Source organism: Myotis daubentonii, chromosome 2, assembly GCF_963259705.1.
Source record: "Myotis daubentonii chromosome 2, mMyoDau2.1, whole genome shotgun sequence".
NCBI classification, from domain to species: domain Eukaryota; kingdom Metazoa; phylum Chordata; class Mammalia; order Chiroptera; family Vespertilionidae; genus Myotis; species Myotis daubentonii.
The window spans coordinates 33,964,840-33,979,907 of record NC_081841.1 but is presented as its reverse complement, the minus strand read 5'-3'; the positions used below and the strand labels follow the sequence as shown (position 1 = coordinate 33,979,907).

General features: G+C 34.9%; 1 protein-coding gene across 5 annotated transcripts in view; it reads left to right on the top strand.

Annotated features, from left to right (window-relative positions):
- The window catches only part of SOX5 (SRY-box transcription factor 5), a 980,574-nt gene that overhangs the window by 571,943 nt on the left and 393,563 nt on the right, over positions 1–15,068 (top strand). For 2 of the 5 annotated variants that reach the window (XM_059682387.1, XM_059682386.1), the window contains exon 1: positions 3,315–3,472. The exons of 1 other annotated variant lie outside the window; for it this stretch is intronic. In XM_059682387.1, coding sequence (XP_059538370.1) covers positions 3,435–3,472 — 38 coding nt within the window. In that variant the 5' untranslated portion in view covers positions 3,315–3,434. Of the gene's footprint in view, positions 1–3,311; positions 3,473–15,068 lie in introns of those variants that run through there. 2 more of the 5 variants (XM_059682383.1, XM_059682384.1) reach the window with 2 other exon arrangements.

Genomic DNA, 15,068 nt, shown 5'->3' with positions numbered 1-15,068 from the left:
GTGTATTACAGTGTCACAAGTGAAATAAGATCTGGCTTCAAGTAACAAATGGACCACTAACCATTTGTATGACTTTAAATTCCTTTTGCCCAAGTTTAAACACTGGGGAACTTAGGGATATATAGACGCCCTCTTCACTATGGTGCACATGATCCATGAGCTAATCTATGTGAACAAACTTCCTTATGAGCTTGGGAGTTCCATTAGTTCCAAATATCATTATTAAAATGATCATTATTATATTTGGCAAATTTTCTGTCTAGTTCCCAGTCTATTTTAAATTGTTCAGTAGGGATGATTGTGCAAGAAATAATTTGTGTTTTTGAATAGCTCCAGTAATGTTTATAGAAATATACTGAAACCTGAAACTGACTTCCAAACCATTTAATATGTTCCTATGTATTCTGTGTGTTTATTTGGCACATGTATACCCACACATACATATATTAAGTGTCTCTGAAAACAAAACCAAAGACAAGGAAGATCCTGATATGAGCATCTTTCCGTTATGCTATAGGTGGCCTCAAACATTCACACTCTCTTTCTTACCTGCTCGGCTGACCTTCTGGATTAGAGTTTCAGAGAAACAACCAGAGGTATTAGCTGTAGCAAGACAGCAGCTGGGACCATACGGATCTCAGCATCCTGCCTTATGGCCATTATCTTTGTTTCTATCTTTATGCTGCCACTATGTCTCCTTCTTGTGCTCTCCCTGCATCCTCTCCTCACTGCCTCCTCCTTTTCCTGAATCCACCTCCCATTGCCCCTGTAACTCACCTCCCTCCTTCTTCATTTTTTCTCTATGTATATAAGAGGGAGCAAGATTCTCTAATTTGGAAATTTAAAAAACAACTATTTCTAAAGGGTATATAGTCGCTAGCCATGCAGCTACCACCCCCTAATTCTCATAAGCAATGTGAACAATATAAAATATTATTTCTGTATACTTTATCAATAAGAATGTTTCAGATTGTAGGTCTCATAAGGGCTAAAAACATATGTAAAGTAAATGCAGCAATTTTCTCATTTTTCTATGTAGGAGTGAGTTGTGGCTATAATAAAAAATAATTTGAGGCTAATGACAAGAAAGAATAGTGAGTAATATCCGTCCCCCTTCCCCAACTGCTGAAAATGAAAATCATGTCAGCGTCAAGTCATTTTTGCCACATCCCTTGTTAACAGCTTTTTCAGGGTGGGTCATAATTCTGTGTTTTGTTAGTGTCTTAACTCCATAGTGACATGCTTTAAGCTGATTCCACATTGATTTTGTAGTATATACTAGTATATGTTTATTTTTAGGATACTCCATCATGTGAATGATGGATTGCATTAATAAGTTATTATCAACTTTGTCAAGAAATTATAAGCTTTGAATGAATAATAAATTGATTAACATGAGACGGTGAATCATTGATTGTGATATTTGAATATGTGTATGGTGTCACGTTGTGTATGTCTAAGAAAGTAAACTTACTGTCTGCCTGTCGCCAGGGGAAAAAAAAAGTGGGACCTAATCAAACTGCTATGGGGTCAACCCTTGTGGTTTTAAAGGCCCTTAATGTTGTCCAGCTGCAAAATAAAAGGAATTGGGAGGGGAAGTTGGAAGGAGTGGAGGGGGTTGGGGGGGAATGTGTGGAAAAGAACAGGGAGTCTGGCTTTTATTTTTTTTTTAAGTGAGTTCAGTGCCAGCCTGGACATTGGCTGTGCAGACTATTGAGCCATTGTCTGCTCCATTTCCAGAATAGCCCCCAGTTAATCACTTCGGCTTTGAAGGGAATTTCCTCGTGGAATTCTCCACAGAAAATCTAATCAACTGACCTGCCCTCTCAACAATGGAAGGCTTTTTTTTCTCTCTTTCCCTTATTGGGGCGGGCTCTGTAATGTAGCCTTTTGTGCAGAACGAACCCTCCCAGTAGGAGTGGAGAGCGTGTGTGAGTGACTGAGTGTGTGTGTGTGTGTGTGTGTGTGTGTGTGTGAAGAATGCACACTATCTCGTGTTGGTGAGTGTGTGTTTACTCCCTGACCAGATGCTGCGGTGCGCGGGGCAGCCACCAGCTCTGCGTGCGTGTCTGTGTAAGTGTCTCTCTCCGTGTGTATGTGGTGTATGTGCCTCTGTCATTTCATGTCAAAGGTACATTACCTGATTACCTTCCTCGCCTGCCAGATTTTTATCTAGATAATTGGAACTGCTATGGAGGCTGTGCCTTGCCAGCCAGCCTAGGATCTGTAAAGCCATAGTTTGTCCACCTTGTTATCTGTGGCTGCCTGGGCAGAGGAAATTAAAGAGACCCACAGCCAGGGGAGCGCTGCCCACCCCTGACCTCCCAGCAGTCCCAGGCAGGACAGTTTGCTGGTCGCATCTTTTTGTTTTCTTTTTGTTTTTGTTGTTTGGTTTGTGCTTTTTGTTTCCTCGTGCATACGTGTGTGTGTGTGTGTGTGTGTGTGTGTGTGTGTGTGTGTGGTGTGTACGCGCGCGTGTGATTTTGGCATGTGGATACCTATTCCCCTCCACATCGCACACCGCGTTTTATGGAGTTTGGAGCTGAGGAAACTTTGCTTGGGTTGCCAGGACGTTCGCACCACTTTGTGGAAAGCACGAGCGAACAGTGAGACGGACAGAGTGAGTGACAAGTTGTTTACAGGTTTCCTTGAAGGGGCCTCTGCTATATTTCAATCTGTCAAAGTTGCTTTTCTTCCCTCAGAACAATGCCTGATTGTTGTGTGCGAGCGTGTGTGTGTGTGTGTGTGTGTGTGTGTGTGTGTGTGTTTCCGTGTGCTCACAGAGAGAGCCTAGGAAGGGGTGAGAAGGAATAACAATTCTTTGTGTAAAAAAGGCTATTGCTATAATTTCTTTGCTTAATAAGTTAATAATGCAGTTTGATCGGGGTTCTGCTAGTGTGCAGATTTCTCTTTTAATCAGCAGCAAATGCATTTTAGAAAAAAAACCATGCTGTGTGTGTGTGTGTGTGTGTGTGTGTGTGTGTGTGTGTGAGTGAAAGAGAGAGAGACAGACTTTTATTATTTGGAGGAGAGAGAGTATGGGAGATGTGTTAAAGGAGTTGACTCCTCACATTCGGTGATGTCTAGAAGAGAGAATTAAAAGGAAAGGACAGGCACCCTGAGGTTGTCTAGTGCCTTGCAGCCCTAAAGAGCATGCAGCCCCGTAGAAGGGGGAGCAGCCAGACCCCGCTGCTGGAAGTGCGCTACCCCTTTAAGAGACTGGTCAAGGAGTCCTAGGAGAGGGAGGGGGGATGAGGGGGAAGAGAGAGAGAGATTGAGAGAGAGAGAGAGAGAGAGAGAGAGAGAGAGAGAGAGAGAGAGAGAGAGGAGAAGAGAAAATCAATTGGTTTAGAAGGTTTGGACTCACTTGACAGGTTCAGTTGGAGACGATCATAGGTGGCTGCTGTGACAAAGGGAAATTGTGCTTTTCCAGCATGCTTACTGACCCTGATTTACCTCAGGAGTTTGAAAGGTGAGTACAGTTTTTACCCCCTAATATATTGAAGTACAACTCTCCCATTTTACAGTCGTCTCTGAATCAATTGGAAGATGCTGCCTGTTTGTTAGAAAAGCTTTTAGCTCAGTGTTTCTGCAATCTTGTTAGCTGATTTTTAGTGGTGATTGCCCGGACCAAATTGAACTGATTTGTAAAGTCTCTGAGATTTCAGTGTTTTTAGGTTGCGTCCTATAACAGGAAATTAAATGAGCATTAAGCATCTCTCTCTCTCTCTCTCTCTCTCTCTCTCTCTCTCTCTCTCTCTCTCTCTCTCTCTCTCTCTCTCTCTCCCTCACTGCTTCTTGTCTCTTTCTCATTCACTCTCTTACTTTCTTTCTTCATTGATATTTTTCTTCCCTTCTACACCTTTTTAAGTGCTTTTGTGCAGAGTTGTTAACCATTTTCAACATCTCCGCCTGGCAATTCCTGGGGTGACAGAAGATTTTAGTGGTGGTTAAAACGGAGGCTGTAAGTTCCTATGTGATCCTTCGTAAAACTTTGGAAGCTGCTTAGTAAAGCACATGACCTTTTGTTGATATAAGAGAGCAGATTATTTTAAAGAATATTTAATATTGCAGCAATCCCTTAAATTACTTTTGAAATGTCAAAAAAAAAGGGAAATGGGATGATCCCTTTCTAAGTTTTCGTGACCACTTTAAGCACTGCTGCCTTAAACTAAATTTTGATTTACATTATAGCCCCTCTTGCTCTAAGGGGAATACGTGTATTTGTAATTAAGTAGTTCCTATTTGGAGAAATATGTGCAATATCCTTCTATTTGATGTCGATGTAAGTGAAGCAGGGCTTTGCAAGAATTTCAGCCTTCTTAGTGTTCCTATAAGTTCACATTGACATTTTTTTAAAATTTGAGTTCTTATCCCAGCATGAGTTCATTTTTAGAACTATAAATAGAATTTTGTTTGCCATTAAAAAGAATTCAAACTTTGTATTCTGTATGGTGAATTAAAAAAAAAATCTAAAAAAAGCCAGGATGCATAATACCCAGGCTTTTTTTTTTTCAATTTCATGAAAGCTACCTTCTGTATAAACATTTGTTGTATCTGACTATGCAATGCAAGCTAGGTGCTAGACCAGCTGGTTAAAAATATGCTAAGTCAAGCTGTTCATCGCTCAAACAACTGAATTTGATATGGAAAGATGAAAAAAGAAAGGACAAAGATTAAGACATTCTAGAAGTGAAGCAATTGAAGAGAAGGATATTAAGAATAAAATAATGTTTGATGTGGCCAGAATTAGAGAAACCAATATCAGATCAGGGAAGAAAGTAAAATAGCCAACATTTACACTTTAATACTGTCTTCTTTCTTTCATTTCTTCTTCGTCTTTTTTTTTTTTAATTAAGGTGAATCCTCACTAGATAATATCAGTGAAAGGTTGAGTGTTCTTAATAGTTTGAATTCATCTTTTCAAGTTTTATACATTAACTCTTTCAAATAGTTTTTGTTTGCAAATATAGCCTATTTCATGTTATGTTGACGTTATTGATATTAGAATATAATATTGCTTAATGTAGCAGTTTGTTAATATACAACAGTAACTTTCCCAGCATGTGCTCAGGGTATCACTGAAATAACAGTATTTTTCAACTCTATACTTTTTGAAGATAAAACTCTGAGTCTGATTCGTAAGCATATTAACAGACTGTTCTTATAAAAAGGTAGTTACATATTAACAGACTGTAGCCTATTTCTCTATATAGGCAAGCTTTCCTGCTGTGAACTTTATTTGTATTTTTGTCAGTTATCTCTTTTAAACTAAACTTTTACCTTTCCTACTCTGATGCTCAAGTCTCTTAACAATTTTTTCCTCCTGATTAGAATTTCTTTTTGTTGTTGTTGTCACCTAGAGGCATGCTTTTCTAACTGGCTAATTAAATAAGCAAGTGATAATCAATAGAGTTGTTAGTATAGACAGCATGTTTGGCAATATTAGTAGCTAAAATAATTTTGAAAACTGTCATTGAATATATAAAATTTCTTAATAATTTCCCCTACGGTTATATGTAGTAATATATACAAAAATCTCAATAAATTCATTACTATTTATTTACATTGAATTTGTATGAGTGGGTGTATATATATTCATCTACATAGCATATATAACTTGCAGATTCAATAGTGAATACATATATTCACCAAAGGAGGTATATATTCTATAACTATACTATCACATATAGTCAGGTTTTCTTTGCATTTTTCAAATATTTGCAACTTTCATTGAATAAGTAGGGTTTTTCTATCAAGTGCTAATTTTTATTCTATTTATTCACCTGCTATAGTGAGTTGTTCACTCAAACTTAGTCTGAAATCTGAAGAAAAGACTTTTAAATTTCTTTGTGAGATAGAGAACTTTGCTCTAGAGGATATAAACAAGTTGCTTAGTGGTCATGTATTTTGGAAGTTTTATGTGATCTTTTTACCTAATTTTATTTATACAGCCATGCCCATCTTCTGTTATTCTCTGCAACCTGTACACTAGTTGGAACTTCAAGGAATATTCAAAACTTAAAAATCAGAATCAAAATTTGGATTTATACATGTTATGTGTATATTACCAGCCCTAGAAATGTATATGGTCAATACTGTCAGACTAATATGCAGTTGTTAAGAAATTCAAAACTAGTAATAATTTCATTGACTGTTAAAAAAAAATGTCCAGGAGGAAGAGCAAGTTAAAGAGTCATTCTAAAATGTAAAAGAGAATTATTTTTACTTACAAGCATCCTTGTCATGATTGATTATGACTAATGAAAAACACAATTCTCAGGTGGGAGCTGAATAGGCAAAGTGTATCCTAAGGAATTGTTTGTAAGCAATTTTAGAGGGAACATAATTGGCAACATGGTCTAAATGTTAGCAATAACGTCATAAAAGAATGAAAGGCTGAACTCTCCTGAAATTTTTTAAAAGAAGAGAGAGAAATTATATATTTTCCTGAAAATAAAAAAATAAAAAATTGTGAGGTAAGAATTTTCCTTTCCTAGAAGGAAAATATTTAAATTTTGCCTTAAATATTAATATTAATTTATTTCTGATGAATGAAAAAAATAAGTTTTTGATACTATCATCACAATTGTATTCCATTTCGTTCCTTTATAGTTATTCTATTTGATAATATAATAGTGTTATGACTAAACTACTTGTCACTTTCCAACTGCTTTATGTTAGAGACTTCAGTAAAAAGCAAGGGTAAGATGAGAGCTTAAGAAAACAGTTTCATAATAAATAGAGAAATTGGGATTGAACATAGAAGGATGCAGCAAATTAAGTTCATAGTATCACCTACTTGATTGCTTCTCTCAAAACGGGTGCAGACAACGATTGCGTATTTTACTCAGTCAGAAGGTCTTACTCTTCTGTAATGAAAATCTAACTTATATACCTATCATATTTATTTGTAGTCACATTGACTAAAGAGACATTTTTTTTTCACAGTAAGAAACTTTTAAGTGTTTTTCTGAAGCCATATACATAAGGTATTATGAAAAACTAATTTGTTAAACTACCATGAAACATTAGTATTAGCGGTCTACAAGGATCCCTCTTACATTAGCAGTACGTTAATTACCTAAAGTTTAGCCATAGTTATAAAATACTTATTACTCAGACAGATTTATGTGACTTAATTAGAGACTTAAAAAATAATTGTACTCATGTGATAAGACAGTCATGTTAGCAGGTAATCTCTAGCTGTGAATCGAAGGAAAGTTACCTGATCACATTCTATCACCTGAAGGCAACCATAAACCTGTAACTTTGACATTATGTTTTCAGGATGTTCTGATATCTACCTTTGTTCACTTTATTATTTTTTTTATTTACTAATACTTTGTAGAGGAAAAGGTGCCTATCATTGATTATAGATTTTAATTACCTTCTCAGTAAGCCTGCAAGTTAACTGAGCTATAATAGTAGCTTGGAATGCAGCTTGCTTGAAGCAATGGGCAAACTGCACTTCTGTCACACTCACACTGGAGTACGGTCTCTGCCTGACTGATTACCAAAACAAGTAAGGGTTAAATGTCAGGTGGCGTTGTATGCTGCTCAGTGTTTAGCAGATTAACAGATATAGAAATGTGTGAATGTTATGATTACTTCACATGTTTCTCAAATATAATAAGCATATGACAAAGTCTTTACCTGTTCTTAGGGAGCTTTTAACTAGAATCTGTATATGCATCAGACCTGAGAGGCAAATTAAATGACCTATTCTAATACTTCAGCACATTACTTCTCCACAGAGCTGGAAGCTATTTCAAATGGATTACATTTATAACGCATTTAAAAAACAAAAGCATGTTTATGGATAAAATCTGATCTTTATTATCTATTGTTTCCAATTCTCCAGCCTCCTAATGAGTATATGCATAACGCAGATATGCGTTCTGTAGGTTGAACACTTTCCTTTTTATAGATTAGTTAACTAAGTATAATGATGGATTTTTGCTTTCTTCTATAATTTGTTACTCGTTTATCATTTCAATGAGGTTAACTAATAAGATGGGAAATAAACTAATATGTTTCTCTTGTACTAACTAATTCACATATAGTTTATTATGTCAGTTCTCTGACCCAGATGATGGCAATCAGATAAAAAGATGTTCATAGATTTAACCACAGCATGAAATACTTTCCTTCTGATGGAAAAAATTTGTTGAACAAGACATGGACTAAAACATAGCAAATTCTTTCTTGCCTCATTCATTCCGCCCTTTCCTGTTCATCAATTGATAGCATCATCATTTATATTAAACACAACATTTGAATATTAACTGCATGTAGTGGTATTGCTAGCCTATAGTGTGACACAGACGAATGAGTGGCTTTGCTAGAGAAGAAAACATTTAAGGACTACAGTGTGTTCCTTCAGGGAACAATATTTATTTAGACACCCTTTAGGAGGATGCTACACATTCCTTCCTTTTAATCAAGACCTGCTCATGGTTCAGGAGAAGACCTCTTTCTGTCTCTTTTTATCTTATATGTTTTCTCCTGCATTGGATAGCCTGTCTCCTTTCCCTTTAGAATTAGCTGTTCCTCTCTTCACTTACTAGTTGAGAGTTTTATACGTCTCCTCTGCAGACACAGTGGTGTATGGTTCTGCTTGTCCAATAGGGGGGTGTTGCATTTCTACACATTCAGTATCCTTTTCGGCTGGAGCCTGAGTGAAACCTCAGCAGTCCTCCTGCCTTTGCCAGCCTGAGGAGTCAGAGCCTCCAAGTTGTTCCCAGCTCTTGCGCCTTCATTGTAGAGCTGCATTCTGCTCAGTGGGCTGCTGAGGAGGACCAGACCGGAACAGGACTGAGAAGAATTCTGGTGAGAACCGTTTAGAGGGATATGGCATTTTAAAAGAATGTAGTAAACAAGCAGAATTGTGGCATAAACAAAGATAATTAGCATAAACAATGTCGTTTTAGGACAGGTGGTTTAAAAAAACAAACAAAACAAAAAACCCAAATATGAACCCAACTTGAATGCTGCCAGTTAGAACCACTGAGCCTTCACCGGTACTTCATGAGAATTACCCAGGTTTGTTGATAAACTTGTTAACATGCCTTTTCTGTTTCTTCTGTATCATTCTTTTTTTCCCCCCGGTCATTATGCCCTTTTGTCACCCAGCTTGAAAGCAATTAATCTATTACAAGGTAGTTTAAGGAGGATTTTTTTACCCATAAAACATGACAGAAGGACAATTAAAAACAAAAGCTTGTAGATGTTCATAGACATTGGAAATCAGTGTCTAACTTTAAATCAATTCAAACCTGAACTTGGCTCATTGTATTTCAAATCTCTCTTTCTGTTAAGTAACATTTCAGGCACTTGGCTCTTTAGTTTTGTCTTGCCTTAGATCTGAGAGATTTTTTTTTTAAATTTTATGTTGTGGCTGAATCATCACTTGTGGTCTATGTTTATTTTGAAGTGTTGCTTATTTCATCTTCCTGCTTTTCTCTGTCACTGATTGAAGGTGGTCCAGCAGGTATCAGTGTAGCTGGTGCTCATGCAGCATAAGGATGCTAGTTATTGTGAACCACATTATCTAAAACTGCTATGTGGTTGTGACGATTTCTGAAGTGGAGACATTGAGGCTTATTACTAAATGATGTTGTTTTTTTCTTAATTCTTTACACTGAAATGTTTTGACTTAAATGAAGTGTAGAGTGTGGTGTACAGAAATCTGTTTCTTTTTCTTGCATTAAGGACCAAAGTTCTTTATTGAAGTTAAGGTTTTCATCTCTTCATTTTCTCATGGAGAATGGGGACCAGGAATTCAAACTGGATATCTCTGGTGTTCTGTAGCCCTTCCCTTTGCTGAAATGAAAGCATTTGTGAATGAGTTTAGGTTTCTTGCAGTTATAAAGATGTGTGTAAACTAGTAAACCATGTCTCATTCATGTGCGATGGGGAATACTTGTACTTCAGGGACAAAAATAATTTGGCTACGAATTAGGGCTACCTGCCAGTGCCAACACATACTGTAGGTAAGAGGAAAACTATAAAGAAATGCTTCTGGAAGCAAACCCGTTGAAACTTTCATATGTAACAGTGTATCTATTTCTGCTTTTCACATCTTTGAGAGAATGTGGTGTGTTGTGTTTTTTTTTTAGAAAAGAAAATGTTAAAAACACAGAAGGTATGATCTCTCTTAAGATGTATTAGTAGCTTCATTTTTAATCTTTCTTATTGTGGAGATGCACAGGGGCTCATTGTGTTCTGTGCATACGTGCCTGTTCTACCCATCCAAGTCATGCCTGTCATACTGAAAGCTAACAATCAGATGCATTTGGAAAAGATGTATTATGAAGACATGAAGTTCACTTTGTAGGGCCAGAAAAAAGTCACCCTCAAAACCATGTAAGATTTTTATATTGATAGTTTAAGAGAGTTAGATCAGTTGGGACACTGAGCAGCAATGTCATAAAGGATGTGTTCTCTCCTTTAGGGCTGCAGGAATATTATTGAGGACAGAAAGGGAAAGGTTAGTCTGCTTCGCATGTTGATTATTTTTAATTCTGTAGTAAAAGAAAATATAGGTCCAATTAGTATTTTCCTGGTATGTTTGATTTAAAATGTAGTTTTAAAAAATGTAGTAAATCATTTACTTTAGTACTGATTTTGGTTCGGTTTTCTGTTTTTATGTTAATTAGGACGAAGATACCAAGGTGGTAGGTTGTTTACGAAGTGCTTATGGAATTTTCACATATAATCTGTTGACTTTTTATTTTAAACAATTTCCTATTTATCTAATAAAGGGGCATTCTAGTGAAAAAGAAACACAAACACTGAATATGAGAAATACGCATTCACATCAGAGGACACGAAATGAACAAAAGTAATGCTTTATTTATATTAATTTTTTATTTGCAGTTAATATAGGTTGCTTGATAAAGTTCTAACACATTTTTATGCTACTTCTTGAGCTAAAGTATTACTTGTTTGCCCACAACTTTTTCCTTTGGTTATTTACCTGGGCCAGAGTATGTTGGGCAATAATTTACAAAGTCCAAAGACTTTTTTTTACTCCTTTCCTGTCATCCCTTTGTTTCAACACCCCCCTTTTATTTATTTGCTATTGAGTTTCATAATATGTTTGAAGACAGTTTGCAGGATGATACCACATAAAACTAATGTTAATATTTATCTTTTTCTTCTTTATCTGCACTAAGAGATATATATCTTGAAGATTTGTTAAGATAATGTATAGTGTTCCTATTCTTTAGTAGAGAAATAAATGAACTGGTGATCAAACTATTTAATTTTTGATTCATTCACCAGTTCAACTTTGACTTTGAATTAGCAATAACCAAATATGCAATGTAAGATTCAGATTGTCATCTCTCCCATAGTGTCATCAGGATGTGAAGAAAACTTTTGTGTAATGTTCTAAAGACCATTAATCAAACAGAACACCTGAATGGAGAAACAGATAACAGTGAATGCTATTGTTAAGGCATGAACTATTTCCCTTGAGTCATAAACATAGCTAGAATTTAGAAAATTAAAAAAAGATATTGTTTTTAGAGTCCTAAGGATTATGGGGCATAAACTTGGTAGTGTAATTGTTTATTGAAAATTTAGCATTACTGGAAAAGTAAAATGGATCTAATTTGATCTACAAACAGTTTAGGAATACTTAATGTTTAAAAAAGCATTCTTCTATCAAAATAAAAGTATATCCAGAAGAACTTGAGAGCAATTTAAAGTTTCAGAGTGAAGGAGCAGAATATATAGAGTAAATTAAAGTGTAATTGGGCATTAGTTTTTGTGGGATGTAATAGCTATACACACATACACATAACAGAAGTTTGGAATTCAGGAGGAACTTTTTTACTTATAGATTAATTGATTTTGAATAAATCCTATGAAATACTGAAGAAGGTGCAGTTTTGGGGAGAAAATCTGAAAGGAAGAAATATTTCATAGAAATACAAACAAGATCCATCCCCACTTCTCACTTGTAACAAAGGATCCTTTGGCACAAGCTATAAGGGACATATAATAGTATTCTAGCATTAAAAAATCTGAAGGTGGCATTGTGATGTGTATTTGATGGAAAATTTGAATTCAAGAAGTTGGGTAGGTCAACATTTGCTTGTATTAAATTTGAGATTTCAGGTTGAGATGAGGAAGTTGAGTGTTAGTGACCTAAGGCACACATATCAAATGGACAGGTTTTTTGTGGATTTTGAGTGTTTGCTGCTGAAGCATACACCAATTTTCTCCTTTCTGGTAAAAATACACATTTTTCAGTATCATCATTGGTTTAGGAGAAAATTGTAACATAATAGAAAGTGTTATTAGCTGGATGTAAAATCTCAAGTCTGAGTTCTTTCTTACAGATTGAGAAGGGATTCTGGCTCTTAGTGTATGCATCTGTGAAATGCAAAGATGGACTGGGTCGTTTCTAAACTCTCTCAAAATCTCCAAATTTCATCACTTGAACTAAATTTGGAAGATCCTTAGCTCTTTACTTCAGTGGTCAGAATTCTTGACTTTATGCAGCTTTTTGTAGGTAGAATATCCCATAAAACAAACCTGTGCATGTGGAATCACTTTTCAACTTACCTTACCTGTCGGCTGAGTGGTTGTGTGCAGGAGCAAGTAACCATAGCATGTTTTAGGAGTTTCAAGTCTAAATAGTCTGTATAATTCTAATTTGGGATTAAGTGCTCAAATTTGCTATGAGTCATTTTGAAGCTATGTGTTTCAAAAGATAAGATTCATATTTTATGTATTTAAAACTTAGGTGCATGAGACCACCATCCTCAACTATTTCAAATATTATGAAAGATAAATTACATATGGATTACTAAAAAGACACTGTGGGAGAATATGAGAAGCATGAGAATAGCATTTTACATCAAAGCGCTGAAAATCTACCTTAAGAATAAGATAAAATTTAAAAAATAGTAGAGCATTAGGACAGTACTGGGTCAATAAACAGTAATTGTTTTTATATGAATAAATAAAATGTAGGACTGAAAACTGCACAATCAATTAAGATTACAAATAGATAGTCTAGAGAAAGATTTTAAATGTTTTCCAAAATAAATTAGGCAATTATTAGCTTTAGCATCTGGCCAGCCAACCTAATATGCATTAGTTGATGGTTGGCAATTTCAAGAAAGTAAATGTTGAACTTTATGAAGCAAGGAGTAGAGGAACAACCAATGAAAGGTGCATTTAAAAAGCTGTATTATTTCAAAGGAGAATGTTCACATATTGGTAATATCTTACATTTTGCAGATTACATGGTTTATTTTAAACACAATGTTTTAAAAAATTGTAGTTATACCATCAACAACATAATCTTTGACTATATCCAAGCACCTTCTTTATTATGTATACCTTGAAAATATGAGCATGGTATCATGAAGTCATTGTATAAACTAATTACAAGTTTTAAATATAGATTCATATATTTGGGATAGCAATATAATTGGAAACATGTTAAAATTTTAATATACATTTTTACATCCTATTGTTTCTACTTTGAATTTAGGAATAAAGAACTGGTGTTATTTTATTCTCCTGGTATAGATATAAGAGTTATAAAAGACAAACAAACAGAAAGGTGCCTTAGAGTATATTTAAAACTAGGACCAAAGGGAAATTTGCAAATATCCTACTGTTAAATGAATAAGAAAATCTGGAAATCATTCAACTGTACAACTTACTGCTAATGTATTTTATCATCTGGCATTTAGTGATATATACAAAGTTGGCATATGTTCCTACAGGTTCTAAATCAGGAATTAAAACTTTGTGATGTGTAAGCCCCTCAAATTATTTGGGTTTTAGCCTTGCATCTGTAAAATAGGCTTTCAAATGAGTATAACATTATTTATCCTCAATGCTAATGAGTCATCTTAAGCTTAGAAAATTTAGAAAAAATATTTGGATAATTCTGAATGCAAGCCACTGAATTCAAACTTTGAACACTAGGTTGAACTTTTGGCAAATATAAAATGATCAGCACATCAATAACAATTATATATTTTCCTTTGATGACATACTAGTCTGATAGTTGAAAATTATTTTAGCATATAAAATAATATCTGAAAGAAATGTATTGACCTATTTAAAAAGTTGTAATTAATACAACTATAATTGTGTTGAATGCACTTAATGAGTATTGGTTTCAAGTAACTTGTACCTAAATAGCCACAATATAGCCATAGTTGTCTGACAGCTGGCTGCTAATAATGAAATATCCTAAAAAAGATCTCTTCCCACTTTATATGTAGGAAATCTGATACAGAAACTGTTGTTTTTGGAAATATAAGTATATCAACTATTTAAACAATGCATTTGCTAATGTATCTTATTCCTATGCTTTAAAACCTATGCAAATTAAAATTCATTTATTAGTATATAATTATTAAAATAAATCACTTTATTGAACAAATCATTGGACAACAAAAAAAGGGTTATTTTTTGTTCAGGTGGAACAGGTCACACACTATTTATTGCTTTTTAAAGTATTGTACAAATATTTTGAAAATCAGAAAATATTAACTTGAGGAAACTTATCTGTACAAATCCAGTACATCATAGAAATTTATAGTAAAAGTAACATGCGAGGTTTTGCATTAGCTAGATCCTGATTCCTTAGACTGTAGGTGAAGCTTGGTCAAATTTATAGATTTCTTCTTATGGGTAGCTGCATAACATGCAAACAGAAACAGCTGAGAAAAAGAACCCTATTTTTGATATAAAATTGTTTTCCACTAAAATAATCTGTTGAAAGCCAGAAGCCATCCAAAGTGCTGATACCAATTTAAGAAGATGATCTTTTGCCTTAATTATACATCTGGGAAATATTAGCTGAACATTTTGTGGAGAACAGTGAATACCTTAGTTGCCAGTTGTCTGAAATGCTGCTAATGATCGACATAGTGCCAGTGTTTTGATGGCTAAAACCTAGGCTGAATATGAATACAAAGAACACAGTTGGGGGAAAAAAGCACACATTTTATACAAAACAGATTTCAACCATCTGCTTGGCACTTAAGTTTGCGACTATAGGCAATATATGAAAGAGACCACTGTCC